The sequence below is a fragment of the Bos taurus genome, chromosome X (assembly GCF_002263795.3).
Source record: "Bos taurus isolate L1 Dominette 01449 registration number 42190680 breed Hereford chromosome X, ARS-UCD2.0, whole genome shotgun sequence".
Taxonomy (NCBI): Eukaryota; Metazoa; Chordata; class Mammalia; order Artiodactyla; family Bovidae; genus Bos; species Bos taurus.
Window position 1 is genome coordinate 65,273,705 of NC_037357.1, and position 26,168 is coordinate 65,299,872.

Sequence of the window (26,168 nt, forward strand, 5' to 3'; positions counted from 1 at the left end):
GTCAGATCTAATCCCTTGAATTTATTTGTCACTTTCACTGTATAATGCTAAGTTATTTGATTTAGGTCCTACCTGAATGGTCTAGTGGTTTTCCCTAATTTCTTCAATTTAAGTCTGAATTTTTCAATAAGAAGCTCATGATCTGAGCCACAATCAGCTTCAGGTCTTGTTTTTTGCTTACTATGTACAACTACCAATATATGTATAAATCCTATTTTGCTTTTCCATTCAACTTTCAGTGGAGTCAGGATGTTTCCATACTTTACCAAGTCTAAAATTCTGCTATGAATATGGGTAAACAAATATTTCTTTAAGACACCGCTTCAATTCTTTTTAATATATATCTGGAATTCAGAGTCATATGTCAACTCTACTTTTAAAATTTTTAATATAAATTTATTTATTTATTTTAATTGGAGGTTAATTACTTTCCAATATTGTATTGGTTTTGAGACACCTCCATAGTGTTTTCCAAAGAAGATACACAATTTTATATTCCTACCAACAGTGTACAAAGATTCCAATTTTTTGACATCTTTGCCAATGATTTTGTTTTCTGTTTATTTTTTAATAATTGTCATCTTAATGGGTATGAGATGGCAACTCATTGTAGTTTTGATTAGCATTTCCCTATGAGAAAAGCTGGGCTGGAAGAAGCACAAGCTGGAATCAAGACAGCTGGGAGAAATATCAATAACCTCATATATGCAGATGACACCACCCTTATGGCAAAAAGTGAAGAGGAACTAAAACGCCTCTTGGTGAAAATGAAAGAGGAGAGTGAAAAAGTTGGCTTAAAACTCAACATTCAGAAAACAAAGATCATGGCATCTGCTCCCATCACTTCATGGGAAATAGATGGGAAACAGCGGAAACAGTGTCAGACTTTATTTTGGGGGGCTCCGAAATCACTGAAGATGGTGACTGCAGCCATGAAATTAAAAGACGCTTACTCCTTGGAAGGAAAGTTATGACCAACCTAGATAGCATATTCAAAAGCAGAGACATTACTTTGCCAACAAAGGTCCATCTAGTCAAGGCTATGGTTTTTCCAGTGGTGATGTATGGATGTGAGAGTTGGACTGTGAAGAAAGCTGAGTTCCGAAGAATTGATGCTTTTGAACTGTGGTGTTGGAGAAGACTCGAGAGTCCCTTGGACTGCAAGGAGATCCAGCCAGTCCATTCTAAAGGAGATCAGCCCTGGGTGTTCTTTGGAAGGAATGATATTAAAGCTGAGACTCCAATACTTTGGCCACCTCATGTGAAGAGTTGACTCATTGGAAAAGACTCTGATGCTGGGAGGGATTGGGGGCAGGAGGACATTGGGATGACAGAGGATGAGATGGCTGGATTGGACTTTATGGAAATGAGTTTGAGTGAACTCCTGGAGTTGGTGATGGACAGGGAGGCCTGGCATGCTGCGATTCATGGGGTCGCAAAGAGTTGGACACGACTGAGCGACTGAACTGAACTGAAGTGAATCATTAGTAATGTTGAGTGCCTTTATCATGCTTTTTGGCCATCATATATCTTTAGAGAAACGTCAGTTTAAGTCCTTTGTCCATTTTTGAATTGATTTCTTTATTTTTTAAATTAATTTTTATTTGGAGTGTAATTGCTTTACAATGAAACAGTAACATTAAAACATATACATTGCCATATGTAAAATATATATCAAGTGGAATGTTGTTGTATTACACAAGGACATTAACATGGTGCCCTGTGACAACCTAGAGGGGTGAGATTGGGAGTTTGGAGGGAGACTCGAGGGAGGGGCTATATGTATACCTACAGCTTATTCATGTTGTCGTATGGCAGAATCCAATACAACATTGTGAGATAGTTATTTTTAAAAGATGAGAAGGGTTTCTGAGAATATGGAGAAATTGAAACACTTGTACATTGTTGAGTGAGAATTTGGTAGCCACTATGGAAATAGTATGGAAGGTCTTAAAAAATTTTTTTAATAATTGCCAAGTGATGGATTCTTGGTATATACCCAAAAGAATTGAAATCTGTAACTTGAAGATATATCTGAAGTCCCAAATTCATTGCATCGTTATTTACAACAACCGAGATATTGAAACAACACAAATCCTCATCAATAAAGAAAATGTGGTATGTATACATAATTAACTATTTAGTCATAAATAAGAAAATTCTGCCATATGCAACAACCTGGATGAAACTAGAGGACATCATGCTAAGTGAAATAAGTCAATCACAGAAAGAAAATTATTTTATGATTTCACAATATGAGGTATCTAAAATAGTTAAGCCAATAGAAACGGGGAGAAGAATTGTGGTTTGTTAGGGGCTAGAGACAGATGAGTGGGAAGCTGTTGTTCAATAGACACAAATTTCAATTATGCAAGATGAATAAATTTCAAAGATATGCTATAAACAGTGTTCCTACAATTAAAGATATTGTTTTGTGCACTTAAATTTTTGTTAAGAGGATAGATTTCACATTAAATGTTCTTATCACAATAAAACAATTATAATTATTATTATTTTTGATAAGATTTTTTTTAAAAAATGAAAACAATCAATGTAAAACATTTGTTAGTAGAATAAAGTACATAAACACATGATAAACTCAATTGAAGCAGAAAAATAATATGACAATATCTAACACATATTCATGATAAATGTGCATGTACAATGAATAAGACCTACAAAGAAATTTCCTTAACCAGATAAAAAGCATCTATGAAAAACCCTCTGACAGACAGAAGTGCATGCAGAACACCAGTTGAGAATGGATAGGGGTACCTGACCAAGGGAAAAGAATATATAGAAACACACAATAATCAGTAGGAGGAAGGAACTAGGGGGAAAAACAGGAGTGTTAGGAGGACTGGACAGTCCCTCAGCTGGTAGGGGAACTGAAGCAGCAGTCTGATTCCCACAGCAGGTCATTGTCTGAGTCAGAGGAGAAACATTTAAGGCTGAAAGTGAAACAGGTGATCTGTGGCAACCTAAATGGAATGAGAATCAGACAGTCCTTGCCACAGCCATACATACGCTGGACAGGGACACAGGGACCCTGGAAGGTGCAGCAGCTGGGAGCTGGATTTTTGGGATTGTGGAGCAATCCGAGGGCAAGGGCTGCTGTTGACTGCCGAGAGATGGATCAAAGGGATGTGAGGGAGGAGACTGTGATGTGAAATGCCTGAGGAAGAAGGCTGGGCTGCCATGAAAACAAGGTGATACTGCTGAGTCACACGTAGGAGGTGGAGCCATCACCATAGCCTCTCTTTCCCCATATGCCAGCATTGGCAGCTGAACAGTAGAGAGGCTGGCCATCAGATGCCTGATGCACTGAACTAGAGTAGGACCCCACCGAGTGTGCCCCTTTAAGTGCCTCACATGCCTATCTACAGAGTAGGACGCCAGCCTGGGGGGGCCCTCTATGTGCCTGATGCACCAAACAACAGAGAAGGACACCAAGCAAGGAAGGCCTCTAAGTGCCTGAACAGGTGGAGCTACGGAGAAAGACTGACCAAAGAGGCCGTCTGATTGCCAGCTACAAGAGGCTCAAAAAAAATACTCTGATAGGGCCATAATTCCTGTAGCTGAGGCAGTCCACATCCCTGCACACTTGGCGCCACCAGGGCCCCCACAAGCCAAGCAGCTGTGCCACTTTCACACTCAACTCTCATTGGGGCAGAGCTGACACAGGCAAAAAAAAAAAAAAAGTCTTGTGTCTATGCACACAGGGTCGCTTCAGTCGTGTCTGACTCTTTGCAATCCTGTAAGCTGTGGACTGTCAGGCTTCTCTGTCAGGGAGGGGGGACTCTCCAGGCAAGAATACTGGAGCCTATGGGCAATACTCTTTGTCATACCCTTCTAGAGCACTATATTTTTTGCTGCCCTAGCCACCAACTACCCTGAGTACCTGGTGCTGCCAGAAACCCTGCAACCCAAGCAGCTACACCACCTCCACACTTGGCCCTTACAGGGGTAAACCCGAGTCCACCAGCGCAGCCTCAGGAGCAAATCCAAGTGGACAACCCACATGCAGAGGGGGAAATAAAACCACAATTGAAAGCCAGGGGCAGTGTGGCTAAGGAAGAAGATCCAAAACCTTCCCACCAGCTGTACAAGTTGCAGATTAAATCCACAGGATCAACTAGGCAGACTCTGTGACTATGGAATATATAAAAGGTCATTGAGAGCTCCTACAAAAGAAAACGCACTAGTTCTGATAGCTATGGACACTGGAGGCAAGAACACACAGGAGTAGGACCGGATTAGAATCTGAGCTGCCCCCAGAGCAGGTCCAGATATCAGCACAGTGTTGGAGGGCATCCTAGAGAGGTGAGGTGGACTGTGACTCCCAGTGAGGGAAAGGACTCTGACAGCAGTGACTCAAGAAAAACATTTATTATTCTTATGTTTTGACTTGTTCTATAAATTCTTTTGGAATTTTTTTCTTCTTCTTTTGGATTCTTTTGTTTTTTAAACCTCTGTTGTAGTTGTCAATTTTATTGGTGCTATGAAATCTAATTAAGCTTATGAGGTTTTTTTTTTCCCCTCAGTCACAATTTTTACTGTTATAAACATGTGCCTCTACGTTTGGCTTTTGCAGTTCTGTGGCGTTTTCCTTTTTTTTTCTCTTTTTTAAATTTTAACTTTTTAAACCTTTTACTATTTTTCTACACTTATTCATTTGTTTGCTTTTCCTACTCTTCTTTTCCCCTTGCAGTTCATCTTTAATGTATATAAATCTCCTTTAACTACCTCTATTTAACTTTTCATATCTCTTCTTTCATTCTTTTCTTTCCTTCCTTTCCTCTTAACATTTTTTTTTTTTTAGTTGTATTTTAACTGCTTTATTCCTCAGTTGGCACCTTGCTTTAGTTTTGTTTTCCAGTTTGTGCTTTAGTTAATTTTGTTCTGGTAGATGTAATTTTTGGTTCCCTTTGTTCACCAGGTCAATCTATTATACTTTATTTTTGTTGGACGGTTTTGATTTTGCTTATGGGTGTATATGTATATGCGTATATTCAGTTATACTTATTGGTGTTATAAACCTCTGCCTCCACATTGGGCTTTTGCAGTTATGTGGAATTTTCCTTTTTTCCCCCTTTTTCCTTTCTTCTTCCTTTTATTCCTTTTCTCTTTTTTATAATTATAATTTTAATTTTTTAAAACCTATTATATTTTTCTATATGTATTCCTTTGTTTGCCTTTCTTACTGTTCTTTTTCCCTTGCAGCTAATCTTTAATGTATATAAATCTCCATCCACCTATATTTAACTTCGCATATCCATTCTTTCTTTCTTTTCGTTCTTTCCTTTCCTCTAAATATATTTGTTAGTTTTCTTTTCATTGCTTTATTCCCCACTTTGCACCTTGCTTAACTTTGTTTTCCAGTTTGTTCTTTAGTTAGTTTTGCTCTTAATTTGTAAATATAATTTTGTATTTCCTTTGTTCACTGGGTCAATCTACTGTACCTTATTTTTGTTGGACTGTTTTGAGTTTGCTCATGGGTATATATATATATATATATATGTGTGTGTGTGTGTGTTTATTCATATTTAATTATTATTTGCCTTATTTTGTAATGGCCATTTGTCTGGGGTTCATCTTTGGTTTCTCATTTTTGAATTATTATTATTTTTTTTAATTTCACTTAATGTCATAATAAACCACTTGTGGAATCTTTGTTCCTGACAAGAGATCAAGCCCTGAGCCTTTGGAATGAGAGCACTGACTCCAAGACACTAGATTACCAGAGAAATAACCCTAGGGAGTATCAAATAGAACTCACACAAAGGAAATCACTTGAATACAAGACCGAGCATTGCCCAACGACCAGTAGCAACCTGTGCCAGACACCTCATCTAAACAACAAATAAAAACATAAATCTAATCATCTGCAGATAGTATTAACACTTCACTCAGCTTTGCCCATCAGAGGAAAAACAAACAACAACAACAAAATAACTCAGCACAAATCTCACCCAATAGGAAGTTTGCACAAACCATTGGACCAAACTTAGGAGGGTAGAAACCAAAAGGAAGAAAGAATTCAACCTTGAAGCCTGGGAAAAGGAGACCTCAAATAAAATAAGTTTAAAAAAAATGAAAAGGCAAAGAAATACAACACAAATAAAGGAACAAACCAAAAACACAGAAGTCCAAATAAATGAAGAGGAAATAGGCAAATTACCTGAAAAAGTATTCAGAATAATGATAGTAAAAATGATCAAAAACCTTGAAAACAGAATGGAGAAAATGCAAGAATAATTAACAAGGATATAGACAATTTAAAGAATAAACATACAGTGACAAACAACACAACTACTGAAATTAAAAATACTCTCAAAGGAATCAATACCTGAATATCTGAAGCAGAAGAACAAATCAGTGAGCTGGAAGATAAAATGGTAGAAATAATTTCTGGAGAACAAAATATAGTAAAAAGAATGAAAAGAACTGATGATAGTCTCAGAGACCTCAGAAAGTGAAAGTTTCTCAGTCGTGTTTGACTCTTTGCAACCCCATGAACTATAGAGTCCACGGAATTCTCCAGGCCAGAATACTGGAGTGGGTAGCCTTTCCCTTCTCCAGGGGATCTTCCTAACACAGAGATCGAACCCAGGTCTTCCACATTGCAGGCGGTTTCTTTACCAGCTGAGACACAAGAGAAGCCCCAGAGACCTCAGGGACAATATCAAACAAACCAAAATTTTAATTATGGGGGCCCCAGAAGAAGAATAGAAAAAGAAAGGGTATAAAAAAATTTTGAAGAGATTATAGTAGAAAATTTCCCCAACATGGAAAATGACATAGTCAATCAAGTCCAAGAGGCACAAAGAGTCTCATACAGGATAAACCAAAGGAGAAACATGCCAAGACACATAATAATCAAACTAACAAAGACTAAACACAAAGAAATACTATTAAAATCAGCAAGGGAGAAGCAACAAGTAACATTTAAGGGAAACCCTATATTCTTAACAGCTAATACTTCAGCAGAAACTCCGCAGGCCAGAAGGGAATGGCAGGGTATATTTAAAGTACTGAAAGGGAAAAACCTACAACCAAGATGAGTCTACTCAGCAAGGATTTCATTCCAAATTGATTGGAGAAATCAAAAGCTTTTCAGACAAGGAAAAGTTATGAGAATTGAGTACTACCAAATCAGCTGTATAACAAATGTTAAAGCAACTTATATAGTCAAGAAATATAAGAGAAGAAAAAAGATCTACAAAATTAACCCCAAACAATTAAGAAAAAGGCAATAGGAACATATATATATAATTACATTAAATGTAAATGGATTAAATGCTCCAAGCAAAAGACACACAGGGGCTGAATGGATACAAAAAGAAGACCCATATATATGCTGTCTACAAAAAACCCACTTCATACCTAAAAACGCATATAGACTGAAAGTTAGAGGATGGAAAAATACATTCCATGCAAATGGGAAGCAAAAGAAAGCTGGAGTAGCAATCCTCATATCAGACAAAATAGACCTTAAAATAAAGATTACAACAGATAAGTAAAGACACTACATAATGATTAAGGGAGCAATCCAAGAAGAAGACATAACAAGTATGAATATCTATGCACCCAATGTAAGAGCACCTCAATACATAAGACAAACACTAACAGACATAAAAGAAGAAATTGACAGTCACACAATAATAGTAGGAGATTTAACACCCCACTTACACCAACAGACAGCTCATCAAAACAGAAAATTAATAATGAAACAAGTCTTAAATGATGTATTAGATGAGAAGGATCTCATTGATATCTTCAGGACATCCCATCCAAATGTGGAAGAATACACTTTCATCTCAAGTGCACATGGAACATTCTTCAGGATACACAACATCTTGGGTCACAAATCAAACCTCAGTATATTTAAGAAAATTGAAAGTGAAAGTGAAAGTGAAGTCGCTCAGTCGTGTCCGACTCTTTGTGACCCTGTGGACTGTAGCCTACCAAGCTTCTCCGTCCATGGGATTCTCCAGGCAAGAATACTGGAGTGGGTTACCATTTCCTTCTCCAGGGGATCTTCCCCACCCAGAGATCGAACCCAGGTCTCCCACATTGGAGGCAGACGCTTTAACCTCTGAGCCACCAGGGAAGCCCTTAAGAAAATTGAAATCATATCAAACATCTTCTCCAACAACAATGCAATGAGACTAGATATCAATTATAAGAGAAAATATAAGAAACACAAACACATGGAGATTAAACAACACGTTTCTAAATAACCAGTAGGTTATTGAAGAAATCAAATGGGAAATCAAAACATTTCTAGAAACAAATGACAATGAAAACATGACAAATCAAAACCTATTGGATGCAGCAAAAGCAATTTTAAGAGGGAAGTTTATAGCAATACAATCCTACCTCAAGAAACAAGAAAAACATTGAATACATAAGATCATTTTACACCTAAAACAACTGGAAAAAGAAGAACAACAAAAAAAAAATTAATAGAAGGAAAGAAATCATAAAATCCGAGCAGAAATAAATGAAAAAGAAATGAAAGAAGCAATATTAAAGATTACTAAAACTGACAGCTGGTTCTTTGAGAAGATAAACAAAAATTGACAAATCTTTAGCCAGATGCATCAAGAAAAAAAGACAAAAGAAACAAGTCAACAAAACTGGAAATGAAAAAGCAGAGGTTGCAACAGATAATGCAGAAATACAAAGGATTATAAGAGACTATTATGAACAACTATATGGCAGTACAATGGATAACCTGGAAGAAATGCACAGCTTCTTAGAAAAGTTCAATCTTCCAAGACTGAACCAGGAAGAGCTAGAAATTATGAATAACCCAGTTACAAGAAATGAAATTGAAGCTGTGATAAAAAAAAATCTCGCCAAAAACAAAAGCCAAGGACCAGATGGCTTCAGAGGAGAACTATATCAAACATTCAGAAAAGAACTAATGCCTATCCTTCTAAAACTCTTTCCAAAAAATGGAAGAAGAAGGAACACTTCAAAACTCATTTTATTAGGCCACCATCACCCTGATACCAAAACAAAAGACAACACAAAAAAGAAAACTGCAGGCCAATATCACTGATGAACATAGATGAAAAAAGATCCTCAACACAATTTTAGAAAATGGAATTCAGCAACACATCAAAAAACTCATACAACATAATGATGTTGAGTTTATTCCAGGAATTCAAGGATTCTTCAATAAATGCAAACCAAACAATATGATACACCATATTAACAAATTGAAAGATAAGAAAAACATATGATAATCTTAATAGATGTAGAAAAAGCCTTTGACAAAATTCAGCACCCATTTATGATTAAAACTCTTCAAAAAATGGGCATAGAAGAAACCTACTTCAACATAGTACAGGCCATATATGATAAACCTAAAGCAAACATTATTCTAAATGGTGAAAAACTGAAAGCATTCCCCCTAAGATCAGGAACAAGACTAGGGTGTCCACTTTCACCACTATTATTCAATGCAGTCTGGAAATCCTAGCTACATCAATCAGAGAAGAAAAAGAAATAAAGGAATCCAGATTGGAAAAGAAGTTAAGCTCTCATTGTTTGCAGATGCCATGATACTGTTGATAGAAAACCCACAAATATTATCACAAAATTATTAGAGCTAATCAGGGAATTTAGAAAAGTTACAGGATACAAATCAAGACACAGAAATCACTTGCATTTCTATATAGTAACAATGAAAACTCAGAAAGTGAAATTAAGGAATCAATCAAATTCACCATTGCAACAAAAATAATTAAATATCTAGGAATAAACTTACCTAAGGAGATAAAAAGAACTGTACTCAGAAAATTATAAGACAGTAATGAAAAATCAAACATGACATAAACAGAAGAGAGATAGTCCATGTTCCTCAGTAGAAAGAATCAATATTGTGAAAATGACTACAATATCAAATGCAATCTACAGATTCAATGTGATCCCTATTAAATTACCAATAACATTTTTCACAGAACTAGAACAAAAAATTTCACAATTTATATGGAAACACAAAAGACATCGAATACAAGAATCAGTCTTGAGAAAGACGATTGGAGCTGGAGGAATCAACCTTCCTGACTTCAGATTATGCTACAAAGCTACAGCCATCAAGACAGTATGGTACTGGCACAAAAACAGAAATATAGACCAATGGAACAAGATAGAAAACCCAGAAATAAACTCATGCACATTTGGGTAACTTATTTTTGACAAAGGAGGCAAAAATATACAATGGGGAAAAGACAGCCTCTTCAATAAATGGTGTTGGGAAACTGGACAGCTACATGTAAAAGAAGGAAATTAGAACATTTCCTAACACCATTCAGTTCAGTTCAGTCTCTCAGTTCTGTCAGACTCTTAGCGACCCCATGAACTGCAGCATGCCAGGGCTCCCTGTCCATCACCAACTCCCGGAGTCCAACCAACCCATGCCCATTGTGTCAGTGATGCTATCCAACCATTTCATCTTCTTTTGTCCCCTTCTCCTGCTGCCCTCAATTATTCCCAGCACCAGGGTCTTTTCAAATGAGTAAGCTTTTCGCATCAGGTGGCCAAAGTATTGGAGTTTCAGCTTCAACATCAGTCCTTCCAATAAACGCCCAGGACTGATTTCCCTTAGGATGGACTGGTTGAATCTCCTTGCAGTCCAGGGGACTCTCAAGAGTCTTCTCCAACAACACAGTTCAAAATCATCGATTCTTAGGTGCTCAGCTTTCTTCATAGTCCAACTCTCACATCTATTCATGAATACTGGAAAAAACATAGCCTTTACTAGATGGACCTTTGTTGGCAAAGTAATGTCTCTACTTTTTAATATGCTGTCTAGGTTGGTCATAACTTTCCTTCCAAGGAGCAAGCATATTTTAATTTCATGGCTGAAATCATCATCTGTAGTACTTTTGGAGTCTAGAAAAATAAATTCAGCCACTGTTCCCACTGTTTACCCATCTATTTGCCATGAAGTGATGGCACCTAACACCATACACAAAGATAAACTCAAAATGCATTAAAGACATAACCGATCTATATTTCTGTCTTTGTGCCAGTGCCATACTGTCTTGATGACTGTGGCTTTGTAGTAGAGCCTGAAGTCAGGCAGGTTGATTCCTCCAGTTCCATTCTTCTTTATCAATATTGCTTTGGCTATTCGAGGTTTTTTGTATTTCCCTATAAATTGTGAAATTATTTGTTCTATCTCTGTGAAAAATACTGTTGGTAGCTTTATAGGGATTGCATTGAATCTATAGATTGCTTTGGGTAGTATACTCATTGTCACTATATTGATTCTTCCGATCCATGAACATGGTATATTTCTCCATCTATTAGTGTCCTCTTTGATTTCTTTCATCAGTGTTTTAGAGTTTTCTATACATAGGTCTTTAGTTTGTTTAGGTAGATATATTCCTAAGTATTTTATTCTTTTCATTGCAATCGTGAATGGAATTATTTCCTTAATTTCTCTTTCTATTTTCTCATTATTAGTGTATAGGAATGCAAGGGATTTCTGTGTGTCAATTTATCCTAAAACTTTACCATATTCATTGATTAGCTCTAGTAATTTTCTGGTGGAGTCTTTCGGGTTTGCTATGTAGAGGATCATGTCATCTGCAAACAGTGAGACTTTTACTTCTTCTTTTCTAATTTGGATTGCTTTTATTTCTTTTTCTGCTCTGATTGCTGTGGCCAAAATTTCCAAAATTATGTTGAATAGTATTGGTGACAGTGGGCACCCTTGTCTTGTTCCTGAATTTAGGGCAAAAAAAAAAAAAAAAGAGCCAAAGAACTAAATAGACATTTCTCTAAAGAAGACATACAGATGGCTAACAAACACATGAAACGATGCTCAACATCACTCATTGTCAGAGAAATGCAAATCAAAACCACAATGAGGTACCATTTCATGCCAGTCAGAATGGCTGTGATCCAAAAGTCTACAAGCAATAAAGGCTGGAGAGGATGTGGAGAAAAGGGAACCCTCTTACACTGTTGGTGGGAATGCAAACTAGTACAGCCACTATGGAGAACAGTGTGGAGATTCCTTAAAAAACTGGAAATAGAACTGCCATATGACCCAGGAATACCAATGCTGGGCATACACACCGAGGAATCCAGAACTGAAAGAGACACGTGTACCCCAATGTTCATCGCAGCACTGTTTATAATAGCCAGGACATAGAAGCAACCTAGATGTCCATCATCAAATGAATGGATAAGAAACCTGTAGTACATATACACAATGGAGTATTATTCAGCCATTAAAAAGAATACATGTGAATCAGTTCTAATGAGATGGATAAAACTGAAGCCTATTATACAGAGTGAAGTAAGCCAGAAAGAAAAATACCAGTACAGTATACTAACACATATATATGGAATTTAGAAAGATGGTAACGACAACCCTGTATGTGAGACAGCACAAGAGACACAGATGTATAGAACAGTTTTTTGGACTCTGTGGGAGAGGGAGGGGGGAATGATTTGGGAGAATGGCATTAAAACATGCATAATAACATGTAAGAAACGAATCACCAGTCCAGGTTCGATGCAGGATACAGGAAGCTTGGGGCTGGTGCACTGGGATGACCCAGAGGGATGGTATGGGAAGGGAGGTGGGAGAGGTGTTCAGGATGGTGAACATGTGTACACCTGTGGTAGATGCATGTTGATGTATGGCAAAACCAATACAATATTGTAAACTAAAAAAATAATTAATTAAAAAAAAATAAAGACATACCGAAAGACCAGAAACTATAAAACTCTTAGAGGAAAACATAGGCATAACACTCAATGACATAAATCAAAGCAAGATCCTCTATGACTCACGTCCTAGAGTAATGGAAATAAAAGTAAACAAGTGGGAGGTGATTAAACTTAAATCCTTTTTGCACAGCAATGGAAACTATAAGCAAGGTGAAAAGACAACCCTCAGAATGGGAGAAAATAATAGCAAATGAAACAACTGACAAAGGATTAATTTTCAAAATATAAAACCTGCTCATAAAACTCAATGCCAGAAAATCAAATAACCCAGTCAAAAATTGGGAAAAGACCTAAACAGGCATTTCTACAAAGAAAACATACAGATGGCTAACAAACACATGAAGAGACGCTAATCATCACTCATTATTAGAGAAACACAAATCAAAACTACAATGAGATATCATCTCAAACCGGTCAGAATGGCCATCATCAAAAAACTACAAACAATAAATGCTGGAAAAAGTGTGAAGAAAAGGGAACGTTCTTGCACTGTTGGTGGAATGTAAATTGATACAGCCACTATGGACGATAGTATGGAGATTCCTTAAAAAACTGGGAATAAAACCACCATATGACCTAGCATTCCCACTCCTAGGCATATACCCTGAAAAAAACAAAATTGAAAAAGACACATGTACCCCATTTCCTCACTGCAGCACTATTTACAATAGCTAGAACATATAGGAAACATAGATGCCCTTCAACAGATGAATGGATCAATAACTTGTGGTACATATACACAGTGGAATATTACTCAGCCATATAATGGAAAATATTTGAGTCAGTTCTGATGAAGTGGATGAACCTATAACCTATTATACAGAGTGAAGTGAGTCAGAAAGAGAAAGAAAAATATCATATTCTAATATATATATATATAATCTAGGAGAATGGCTCTAAAGAACTTATTAACAGGGCTGCAGTGGAGAAACAGACATAGAAAACAGACTTAGGGACATGGGGACAGGGGAGGAGAGCATGAGATGTATGGCAAGAGTAACATGAAACTTACATTACCATATGTAAAATAGGTAGCCACAAACTAGAGGGGCAGGATGGGGAGGGAGATGGGAAGGAGGTCCATAAAGGAGGGGATATATGTATACCTATAGCTGATTCATGCTAAGGTTTGACAGAAAACAACAGAATTCTGTAAAGCAATTATGCTTCAATTAAAAAATAAGTTTAAAAAAAAAAAAAAAACACTGATAAAATTATACTCAGTGATTAAAGACTGAATGCCTCCTCCCTAATTCTGGAAAGAAAGACAAGAGTTTCCACTCTCACCACTTCTACTCAACATTTCATTGGATGTTCTACGCAAAGGAATTAGGTAAGAAAAAGAAAAGGCATGTAGATTGGAAAACAAAGCAATAAAACTATTTTCAGATATCATGATTTTATACATAGAAGATTTTAAAGCATCTACAGAAAAACCATAGAGCTAATAGTCAAGTTTAACAAGGTTGACGAATACAAATTAAATATTGAGAAATAAAATGTATTTCTATACAGTAGCAATGAACAATTCAAAATTGAAATTAAAATGATTTCATGTACAACTGAAATTAAAACATTAAAAGTAAATATGAATAAACTAAGCAAAAGAAGTACAAAACTATGCTCTTAAAACTACAAAACATTACTGAAGAAATTAAAGAGAACTTATAATAAATAGAAACAGACTCTTGAGAGTCCCTTGGACTGCAAGGAGATCCAACCAGTCCATCCTAAAGAAAATCAGTTAACTTTTCACTGGAAGGATTGAGGTTGAAGCTGAAACTCCAATACTTTGGCCACTTGATGCGAAGAACTAACTCATTTGAAAAGATCCTGATGGTAACAATAACCCGGTGTACGAGACAGCAAAAGAGACACTGATGTATAGATCAGTCTTATGGACTCTGTGGGAGAGGGAGAGGGAGAGGGTGGGAAGATTTGGGAGAATGACATTGAAACATGTAAAATATCATGTAAGAAACGAGTTGCCAGTCCAGGTTAGATACACGATACTGGATGCTTGGGGCTGGTGCACTGGGACGACCCAGAGGGATGGTATGGGGAGGGAGGAGGGAGGAGGGTTCAGGATGGGGAACACATGTATACCTGTGGCAGATTCATTTTGATATTTTGCAAAACTAATACAATTATGTAAAGTTTAAAAATAAAATAAAATTTAAAAAAAAAAAGAAAAAAAGAAAAAAAAGAAAAGATCCTGATGTTGGGAAAAATTGGAGGCGGGAGGAGAAGGGGATGACAGAGGATGAGATGGTTGGATTGCATCACTGACTCAATGGACACAAGTTTGAGTAAACTCCAGGAGTTGGTGATGGACAGGGAGGCCTGGTGTTCTGCAGTCAACACGGTCACAAAGAGTCAGACAAAACTGAGTGACTGAACTGAACTGAAAATATTAATATTTTTATGATGACAATACACCTCATACTGGTCTACAAATTCATCATCCTCCCTATAGAAATTCCTATTGACTTTTTAATAGAAATTTATCATGAAGTTCTTATGGAAATATAAGGGACCTATAATTTACAAAATATAATCTTTAAAAAAAATAAAGGGAAAAAATTAGAAGACTCATATTCACAAATTTCAAACTTACCCTAAGTTTACAGTAAGCAAGACATTGTAATACTGGCATGATGATAGACATATTAGTCATGGAACAGAATTGAAGGTCCAGAAATAAGCCTTTAACTTTGATGGTCATGTCTTTTTTTGACAAGGGTGCCAACTCAACAGGGGAAACAATAATATTTTCAATAAATTATGCTGGGACATTTTGATACCCACCTGCAAAAGAATAAAAGTGATTCCCTGACTAATACCAAACACAAAGTTAACAGAGATCATAGGTTCAAGTGTGAGAGCTAAAATTATAACCTTCCTAGGTCAAATAACTAGGAATATATCTTTAAGTATTATAGTTCAACTTTCAAGGATCAAATGACAGGAGTATATCTTTGAAAAGTGTCCTTTGGTTTTAGCAAAGAATTCTTAGATATGACAAGAAAAGCTTATGTGGCAAAAGAAAAATAGATAAATTGAACTTCATCAAAATTAAAAAAACTTTTTTCATCAATAATATAGAGATATTAATAATACAGAGATGTCAATAATACTGGGACTCTTGAGATCTCTGCAAGGAGATCAAACCTGTAAATCCTAAAAGAAATCAGTCCTGAATATGCATTGGACAGACTGATGCTGAAGCTGAAAATCCATTATTTGGCTACCTGATGCAAAGAACTGACTCATTGTAAAAGACCCTGATACTTGGAAAGATTAAAAGCAGGAACAGAAGGGGATGACAGAGGATGAGATGGTTGGATGGCATTGCTGCCTCAATGGACATGAGTTTGAGTAAGCTCCAGGAGTTGATGATGGACAGGGAAGCCTGGCATACTGCAGTCCATGGGACAACAAAAAGTCAGGCAAGACTGAGAGACTGAAATAAATCTGAACAAGAGGGAGAAAACACACTTTTAACAAACAGGGAGAGACAGAAACTACAGAGGTTTGTGGAACTATGACAAAAGATTCAACATTTGTATAACTGGAGTCTCAAAAAGAGAGGAGAAAAAAAGTAAGGTTTAAAAACCACTCAAAGAAATAAGTCCAAAAGCTTCTCAAATGTTGAAAGACATGCATGTACAGATTCAAGAAGCTGAACAAATCCCAAAGAGAATATATTCAAAGAAATCTTCCAAGATACATCATAGTCAAACTTCTAAAACTAAAGACAGAAAAAATCATGAAAGTAATCAACCATTATATATAAAAGGAAAAGCAATTCAAACAGCAATGGATTTCCCATCAGAAATCATGGCAGCCAGAAGGAAATGAAATAATATTTTTCAAGTGCTGAAAGTATTAATAATAATCAACTCTGAAATATGTGAAAATATCCTTCAGGAATGAAGAGGAAATGAAAATATTTTCTGACGAAATCAAACAAGGAAAATTTGTTATTAGCCAACTTAACATTAGGTGAAGTGAAGCAAAAGTTGCTCATTCTTGTCCATCTTTTTGTGACCCCATGGACTATACACTCCATGGAATTCTCCAGGCCAGAATATTAGAATGGGTAGCTCTTCCCTTCTCCAGGGAATCTTCCCAACACAGAGATCGAATCCAGGTCTCCTGCACTGCAGGCAGATTCTTTACCAGCTGGGCTACAAGGGAAGCCCAATAAATGAATGGCTAAATAAAACTGTCTAAACAGAAAGTGAATAAGAGAATGAAATCTTGAACATAAAAAAGAAATAAAAAATAACAATGGACTCTGTGGGAGAGGGAGAGGGTGGGAAGATTTGGGAGAATGACATTGAAACATGTAAAATACCATGTAAGAAACGAGTTGCCAGTCCAGGTTCGATGCACGATACTGGATGCTTGGGGCTAGTGCACTGGGACGACCCAGAGGGATGGTATGGGGAGGGAGGAGGGAGGAGGGTTCAGGATGGGGAACACATGTATACCTGTGGTGGATTCATTTTGATATTTGGCAAAACTAATACAATTATGTAAAATTTAAAAATAAAATAAAATTAAAAAAAAAAATGAGCACTTTGCTGTTAAGTGAATTTTTCTATAAATAAGTATCAATTAGATCCAAAAAATATATATATATATAACAATGGGAAGGCAAAAAAAATGAGTAAATATTTATGAAACACTTTGAATTGAGTGAAAATAAAATTACAAGACATCAAAATTAGTAGAACATAGATAAACTAGTATGGAAAGAAATTTTATAACATTAAATGTTTATATTAGAAAAGAGAAAGTGTATAAAATAAGTCATCTAAGCTCTCACTTTAAGAAACTAGAAAAAGGTAGCGTTAAATAAAAACAAATCAAGCAGAAAAGGCACTAATAAAGGTAAGAGCAGAAATAAATGAAATTGTAAGCAAAGGAACAATTAAAAAAAAAAGCAAATAAACAAAAGCAGATTTTTTAAAAGAGCAATAAATTTTGGAAATGTCTAGCTGGAATGACAAGTATAAAAGAGAAGTCACAAATTACCATTATCTGTATTTCAGAAATATCAAAAGGATAAAAATGAATACTACAAAAAATATTATACACATAAATTCCTCAAGTTAGATTAAATGCTCAAATTCTTTAAAAACCACAGATAGCCATAACTTGTATAATAGAAAAACTAACCTAAGTATTGCTATAACTATTAAAGAAATTAAAACCTGAATTTTTAAATATCTCTAAAATAAAATTTTTGCATTCAAATAGTTTCATTGAATAATTCCACAAAGCATTAGCACAAAGAGAATTGACACCAACTCTACAATTCTACAAAGAGAATTGGCACCAACTCTACAAAATTTTTTCCAAGAAATAGAAAAAAAAAAAAAAACACACACCTTTCCAATGCATTTTATGAGACAAGTATTACTATGTCTCTAAATACAAAACCATTGCCCAGAATAGACTACAGGCCAATCCCTCAAGAATATAGATGCAAAACTGCAAGTAAAATATTAGCTAACCAAATCTAACAATATATACAAATAATTATATACTATAACCAACTATAGGGAAAGAACAAATTATCCAAGATGGTGTGTTCATGTTCTCTCACCCCACAGCCTCTAGCTCTTGCCCCACGTTTTGTAAATAATGATTATGTAACAGCTGAGATCTTTTATAGCACTGTGCATGTGGGTCATGAGGTACTCACTTGCTCATGGGTTGTGTGCCATAGGGATTTATGAGCTCCACCTAGAATGCAGTGGAATTACTGCTGTGTCATGGCTGTGTTGGTGGGGTCAGCCACGAGAGGAGAGATTTATGGTAGGGCTGCTGCATCAGCTAGGAGAGAATGCTATTATGGCTGCTGTGCCAGCCAGGAGAAAATAAACGTGTCTGCAGTTCCTATCGCTCTTCCTCTTGTTATCTTCTTCCAGCCTCTTAGCTCACGCCTTTCCTGCCCTGGGTTCAATGAATGGTGTGCATAGTGTGAACAGCAAAACAAGTGGCACTGTGAGCAGTATGAAAAACAATACACCAAGTGTGATTTATTCCAGGTATGCGAGGTTGGTATAACATTGGAAAAATAATCAATCTACTTTACTTCATCAATAGACTAATTTTTTTTTAAAACGCATACTATCCTATAAACATATGCAGAAAATACATTTGACAAAATGCAGTACCCATGCATGAAACAAAATCAACTAGTTAACAACAGAACTAAATTACCTCAACTAGATAAAGTGTATCTACAAAGAAATCAACAGATAATATCATACATGATGTTGAAAAACTAAATGTTTTCCTACCATAATCAGGAAGAAATGAAGGATGTCCACATTCATCACTATTATTCAGTGTAGTAATAAAAGTCTTGGCCAATACAAGAAGGTAAGAAAAAGAAATAAAATTTCCATAAATCAAAAAAGCAGAAAAAAATTGTTTTCATTTGTGGATGGCATAGCGTGATTGCATATGTAGAAAATCTCAGGGGTTAAAACCATCCAAAAACCTTTTATAGATAATAAGTGAGGTTAAGTAAGGTGGCAGTATGCAAGACCAGTATGTAAAAATCAGCAGTATTTTGATATATTAAGAAAGTTGTAGTGTGAAAGCTGAGTTTGAGAATACAAAACCACTTATAGTCAAATGAACAATTTGTAATTATACAAATAATGAAATAGGTAGAAATTTAACAAATCTTGTACAGAACTTGTATGCTAAAAGCTAAATTAGCTGAAGAAAGAAATCAAAGAAAACCTAAATAAATGGAAAGGCATACTGTACTCATGTATTGGAAAACTCAAAATAGTAAAGATGTACCTTTACCAAAGTAATCTGTAGTTTTAATGTAATTCCTACCAAAACCCCAGCAAGGATTTGTACAGATACATGCTATATTTTATAAGATACATGGAAAAGGCACAGTCTCTAGAACAGCCATGAAAATCTTAGAAGAAAAAAAAGAAGATTAAAGTAGAAAAAGCATTTCTGTAAGTTATTAAAACTTACTATGGAGCTTCAATAATCAAGAGTGTGGTACTGGTAGAAGGACAGATACATAGATAAATAAAACTGAAGAGAGAAAAAGTCCTGAATAAGTAAAGATTACTGATTTTTGATAGAAAGTAACAAAACAATCCTTCACAGATCCTTCACAGATCACTGCCTTGTGGTGAAAGGGCTTGAATAACTCAATGAAGCTATGAATCATGCCATGTAGGGCCACCCAAGATGAATGGGTCATAGTGGAGAGTTCTGACAAAACGTGATTCACTGGAGGAGGGAATGCCAAATCATCCCAGTGTACTTGCTGTGAGAACCCCATGAACTTTATAAAAAGACAAAAAGATATGACACTGAAAGATGAGTTCCCCAGGTGGGAAGGTGTCCAATATGCAATTGAGGAAAAGCAGAGGACAACTACCAATAGCCCCCAAAAGATTGAAGCAGCAGGGCCAAATCAGAAATGACACTCAGTTGTGGACATGTCTGGTGATGAAAGTAAAATCCAATGCTGCAAAGAACAGTATTGCATAAGAACCTGGAATGTTAGGTCCATGAATCAAGATAAATTGGACATGATCAAGAGGGAGATGGTAAGAGTAAACATCAACATCTTGGGAATCAGTGAACTAAAATGGACGAGAATACATGAATTTAGTTCAGATGACCATTATTTCAATAACTGTGGGCAAGAATCCCATAGAAGAAATCAAGTAGCCCTTATAATAAACCAAAAAGATTTGAAATCAATACTTGGATGCAACTTCAAAAACGACAGAATTATCTCTGTTTTCAACACAAGCCATTCAACATCAGAGTAATTCAAGTCTATGTCCCTACAACTAATGCCTAAGAAGCCGAAGTTGATCAGTTCTATGAAGACCTAGAAAACCTCCCAGAACTAACAAAAAAAGATGTTATATTTATTATTGGGGATTGGAAAGCAAGAGTAGGAAGTCAAGAGATACCTGAAGTAACAGACAAGTTTGGCCCTGGAGTAGAAAATGAAGCAGGGCAAAGGCTAACTGAATTCGTCCAAGAGAATGCACTGGTCATAACAAACACCCTTTTCCAACAACACAAGTGATCACTTTACACATTGACATAACCAAATGGTCAATACCAAAACCGAATTGATTACATTCTTTGTAGCCAAAGATGGAGAAGCTGTATACAGTCAGCAGAAACAAGACCTGGAGCTGACTGTGGCTCAGATCATCAGCTTCTCATGGCAAAATTTAGGCTTAAACTAAAGAAAGTGGGGAAAACCACTAGACCAGTCAGGTATGACTTCAGTCAAAGCCCCTATGAATATGCAGTTGAGGTGATGAATAGATTCAAGGGATTAGATCTAGTTAACATTGTGCCTGAATAACTATGAACAGAAGTCTGTAATATTATACAGGAGGCTGTGAACAAAGCCATCCCAAAGGGAAAAAAAAAAAAAAAAGCAAGAAGGCAAAGCGGTTATCTGAGGAGGCATTACAAATAGCTAAAGAAAGAAAAGTAGCAAAAAACAAGGGAAAAGGGGAAAGGTACATCCAAATAAATGCAGAGTTCCAAAAAATAGCAAGGAGAGACAAGAAGGCCTTCTTCAATGAACAATGCATAAAAAAAGAGGAAAACAAAAGCAGGGAAAATCTAGACATCTCTTAAGTGAAATTGGAAATATCAAAATAACATTTCACCCAAAGATGTGTACAATAAAGGACAGAAATGATAGAGACCTAGTAGAAGCAGAATAGGTGAAGATGAGATGGAAATAATACACAGAAGAATTGTACAAAAAAAAAAAAAAAACAAACAAACTTAATCAACTGGCTAACCATGATGATGTGATCAGTCACCCAGAGTCAGGCATTCTGGATTGTGAAGTCAAGTGGGCCTTAGGAAGCACAGCTGTTGATAAAGCTAGTGGATGTGATGGAATTCCAGTAGACCTATTAAAAAGCCCAAAAGACAAAGCTGTCAAAGTGTTTCATTCACTATGTCAGCAAATCTGGAAGGCCCAGTAGTGGCCACAGTATTGGAGAAGGTCAATTCTTATCCCAATTTCCAAGAACAGAAGTACTAAAGAATGCTTAAACCATCAGACAATTACACTCATCTCCCGTGCTAGTAAGGTCATGCTTAAAATCTTGCAGCTGGGCTTCAGCATTACTCAAACCAAGAATTTCCAGATGTCCAAGCTGGGTTTGTAAAAGGCAGAGAAACCAGAGATCAAATTGCCAACATTCACTGGATCATAGAGAAAGCAAAGGAAGTCCAGAAAAAACATCTACCTCGGTTTTATCAACAATGCTAAAGCTCTTGATTGTGTGTATCATAACAAACTGTGGAAAGTTCTAAAGAGATGGGAATACCAGACCATCTTACCTGTCTCCTGAGAAATCTGTATTCGGGTCAAGAAGCAACAGTTAGTACCTTGTATGGAACAACTGATTTGTTCAGGTATTGAGAAAGGAGTAGGACAGGGCTGTATGTTGTCACTGTGTTTATTTAACTTATAGGCTGAGCACATCATGGGAAATGCTAGGGTGGAAGAGTTACAAGTTGGAATCAAGATAGGCAGGTAAAATACCAATGACTTCAGATATCCAGATGATGATACCAGTCTAATGGCAGAAAGTGAAGAGGAAATAAAGAACCCCTTGATGAGGGTGAAAGAGTAGAGTGAAAAAGCTGGCTTATAAATATTAAAAAAAAAATAATAAGATCATGGCATCTGGTCCCATTTTTTTCAAGGGAAACAGAAGTGGGAAATGTGGAAACAGTGGCAGATTTTCTATTCTTGGGCTCAAAAATCACTGAAGATGGTGACTGCAGCCATGAAATCAGAAGACGATTACTTCTTGTCAGGAAAGCTATGAAAAACCTACACAGTGTGTTGAAAAGCAGAGACATTACTCTGCTGACAAAGGCTTGTGTGGTCAAGGCTATGGTCTCCCAGTGGTCACGTATGGTTTGGACTGTTGGTCCATAAAGAGGGTAGAGTATGAAAGAATTGATGCCTTTGAACTGTCATGCTGGAGAAGACTCCTGCGAGTCTCTTGGACAACAAAGAGATCAAATCAGTCAATCTTAAGGGGAATCAACTCTGAATACTCGATGGAAGGACTGATGCTGAAGCTCCAGTATTTTGGTCACCTGATTCAAACAGCTGACTCATTGGAAAAGTCCCTGATGCTGGGAAAGATTGAGGGCAGAAGGAGAAGAGGGCATCAGAGGATGAGATGGCTGGTTGGCATCACCAATGTAATGGACATGAACTTGGGCAAACTCCAAGATGGTGAGAGACAGGGAGGCCTGGCATACTGTAGTCCATGGAGTCGCAGAGAGTTAGACATGACTGGGTGACTAAACAACAACAAAAAATTCAATACAGAAGAATAGCCTTTTCAACAAATGGTACTGGAGTAGAAAAACAGAAAGAACCTTGACTTGAGATCATGATCATAAATGTAAAAGGTAAACCATAAAAGATAGAAGAGAAAACACAGGAGAAAATCTTCAGGACCTAGGTAAGGTGAAGTGATTTTAGACTTAACAGGAAAATTACCATAAAAGAAAAAAATCAGAAATTGAACTTTATCAAAATTAAAAACATTTGTTCTGCATGTGACTCTTTTAACAGGTCATACAAGACTCTTTTAACAGGTCATACAAATAAGATACAGAGTGGGAAAATATTTTCAAACGATATATTTGACAAAGGACTTGTAAGTAGATATATAAAGAGCTTTTAAAATTCAACAATATGAAAACAAACAAATGAATTATAAAACAAGGAAAAGACATGCAGACAGACATTTCATCAAAATTGATATATTACAAACAAGAGGTTCAAAATAACTAGTCACTAGAGAAATGAAAATTAAAACTGCAATGAGACAGAAGAATGGATAAGTGAGCTAGATGATAGAATGGTGGAAATAACTGCCAATGAGCAGAATAAAAAAGAAAAGAATGAAAAGAAATGAGGACAGGTTCAGAGACCTCTGGAACAATGTTAAGTATACAAACATTCAAATTATAGGGGTCCCAGAAAAATAGGAAAAAAAGAAAAGGTCTGAGAAAGTATTTGAAGAGATTGGAGTTGAAAACTTCCATTATATGGAAAAGGAAATAGTCACCCAAACTCAGGAAGCACAGAGAGTCCCATCCAGGAGAAACATCTGGTGAAACATGCTGAGACACATATTAATCAAAATTAAAAAAAAAAAATAGACACAAACAAAACTATTAAAAGTAGCAAAAGAAACAAATACCATATAAAGGACTCCCCCCTGATTTTTTCAGCAGAAACTCTGAAGGCCAGAAGGGAGTGGCAGGATATGTTTAAAGTGATGAAAGGGAAAAACCTACAGCCAAGATTACTCTAACCAGCAACGATCTCTCTCAAATCTATTTGACAGAGAATTCAAAAGTTTTACAGACAACTATAAGCTAACAGAACTCAGCACTCCCAAACCAGCTTTAGAAAAAATGCTAGATAAAATTCTTTAGGTGAAAAACACAAGAGATAAGAACAACAAAAACAAATCCAAAACAATGAAGAAAATTAAGAAAAAATGAAGAATAATGAAGAAAAACATATCAATAATTACCTTAAATGTAAATAGACTAAATGTTCTAACCTAAAAACACATACTCGCTTAACGGATACAAAAATAAGACCCATGTACATGCTATCTACAAGAGACCTGTTTCAGAACTAAGGACACACATAGACTGAAAGTGAGGGGATGTAAAAAAGATATTCCATGCAAATGGAAATCAATATAAATCTGGAGTAGCAATAGTCATATCAGACAAAATAGAATTTAAAATAAAGGCTGTTAGAAGAGATAAGAAAGGACACTACATAATGATCAAGGAATCAATCCAAAAAGAAGATATAACAAGCACAATTATTTATTCACCCAACACTGAAGCACCTCAAAACAAAGCAAATGCTAACAGCCATAGAAAGGGAAATTAACAGTAACACAATAATAGTGGGGACTATAATATCCCACATATTATAGTGTCCATAGTATACTGTCCATATATCAATGGACAGATCATCCAGACAAAAAATTAGGGAAGAAACACAAGCCTTCACTGACAAATTAGACAGATTTAATTGATATTTATAGGACAGTCTATCCTAAAGCAGCAGAATGCATTTTCTTCTCAAGTGCACATGGCACATTCTCCAAAATAGATCACGTCTTGGGTTACAAATCAAGCCTCAGAAAATTTAAGAAAATTGAAATCATATTAAACATCCTTTGTGATCACAATACTACAAGATTAGAAATCAATTACAGGAAAAAATAAACTGTAAGAAACACAAACACAAATGGAGTTTACACAATATGATACTAAATAACCAAGAGATCACTGAAGGAATCAAAGAGTAATTCAAAAATGCCTAGAACCAAATGAAAACAAAAAATACATGACCCAAATCCTATGAGATGAAGCAAAAGCAGTGTAAGAGGGACGTTTATAGCAATATAGTATTTTTTCTTAAATATCTCAAATAAACAGCCTAATATTACACCTAAAACAACTAGATAAAGAATAACATACAAAACTCAAACTTACTAGAAGGAAAGAAATCATAAAGACTGGAGCAGAAAAAGTGAAATAGAGATGAAGAAAACAATAGCAAAGATCAATTAAACTAAAAGCTGGTTCTTTGAGAAAATAAACACAATTCATAAACTCATCAAGAAAAAAGCGAGAGGACTCAAATCTATAAAATTTAAAATGAAAAAGGAGAAGTTACAACTAATGCCATAGAAATACAAAGGGTCATAAGAGACTTCAACAAGCAAGTATATGCCAATAAAATGGACAACCTGGAAGAAATGAACAACTTCTTAGAAAATACAACCATTCAAGACTGAACCAGGAAGAAATAGAAAATATGAACAAATCAAAGTCAAGTAATGAAATTGAGACTGGGATTAAAAATCTTCCAAGAAACAAAAGGTCAGGAACAGATGGCTTCAGTTGACTTCTATCAAATATCTAAAGAAGAGTTAATGCCTATCCTCAAACTCTTCCTAAAAGTTGCAGAGGGAGGAATAATCCAAAGCTCATTCTACAAGGCCAATGTCATTGTGATAACAAAGTCAGACCAATATATCACAAAAATAAGAAAACTCCAGACCAATATCACTGACGAACATAGATGCAAAAATACTCAACAAGATATTAGCAAGCAGAATCCAGCAACACATTGAAAAGATCATACACCATGATCAAGTTGAATTTATCCCAAGCATGCAAGATTTCTTCAGTATATGCAAATCAACCAATGCGATATAACATATTAACAAAGAATAAAAACCATATGATCATCTCAACAGATACAGATAAAGCTTTTAACAAAATTCAAC

At 35.9% G+C, this 26,168-nt stretch overlaps 1 protein-coding gene across 1 annotated transcript in view; it reads right to left on the reverse strand.

Annotated features, from left to right (window-relative positions):
- Positions 1 to 26,168, reverse strand: part of DACH2 (dachshund family transcription factor 2) — a 311,949-nt gene that overhangs the window by 91,670 nt on the left and 194,111 nt on the right. Inside the window, exon 6 of the mRNA XM_059883831.1 lies at positions 6,350 to 6,357. Coding sequence (XP_059739814.1) covers positions 6,350 to 6,357 — 8 coding nt within the window. The remainder of the gene's footprint in view (positions 1 to 6,349; positions 6,358 to 26,168) is intronic.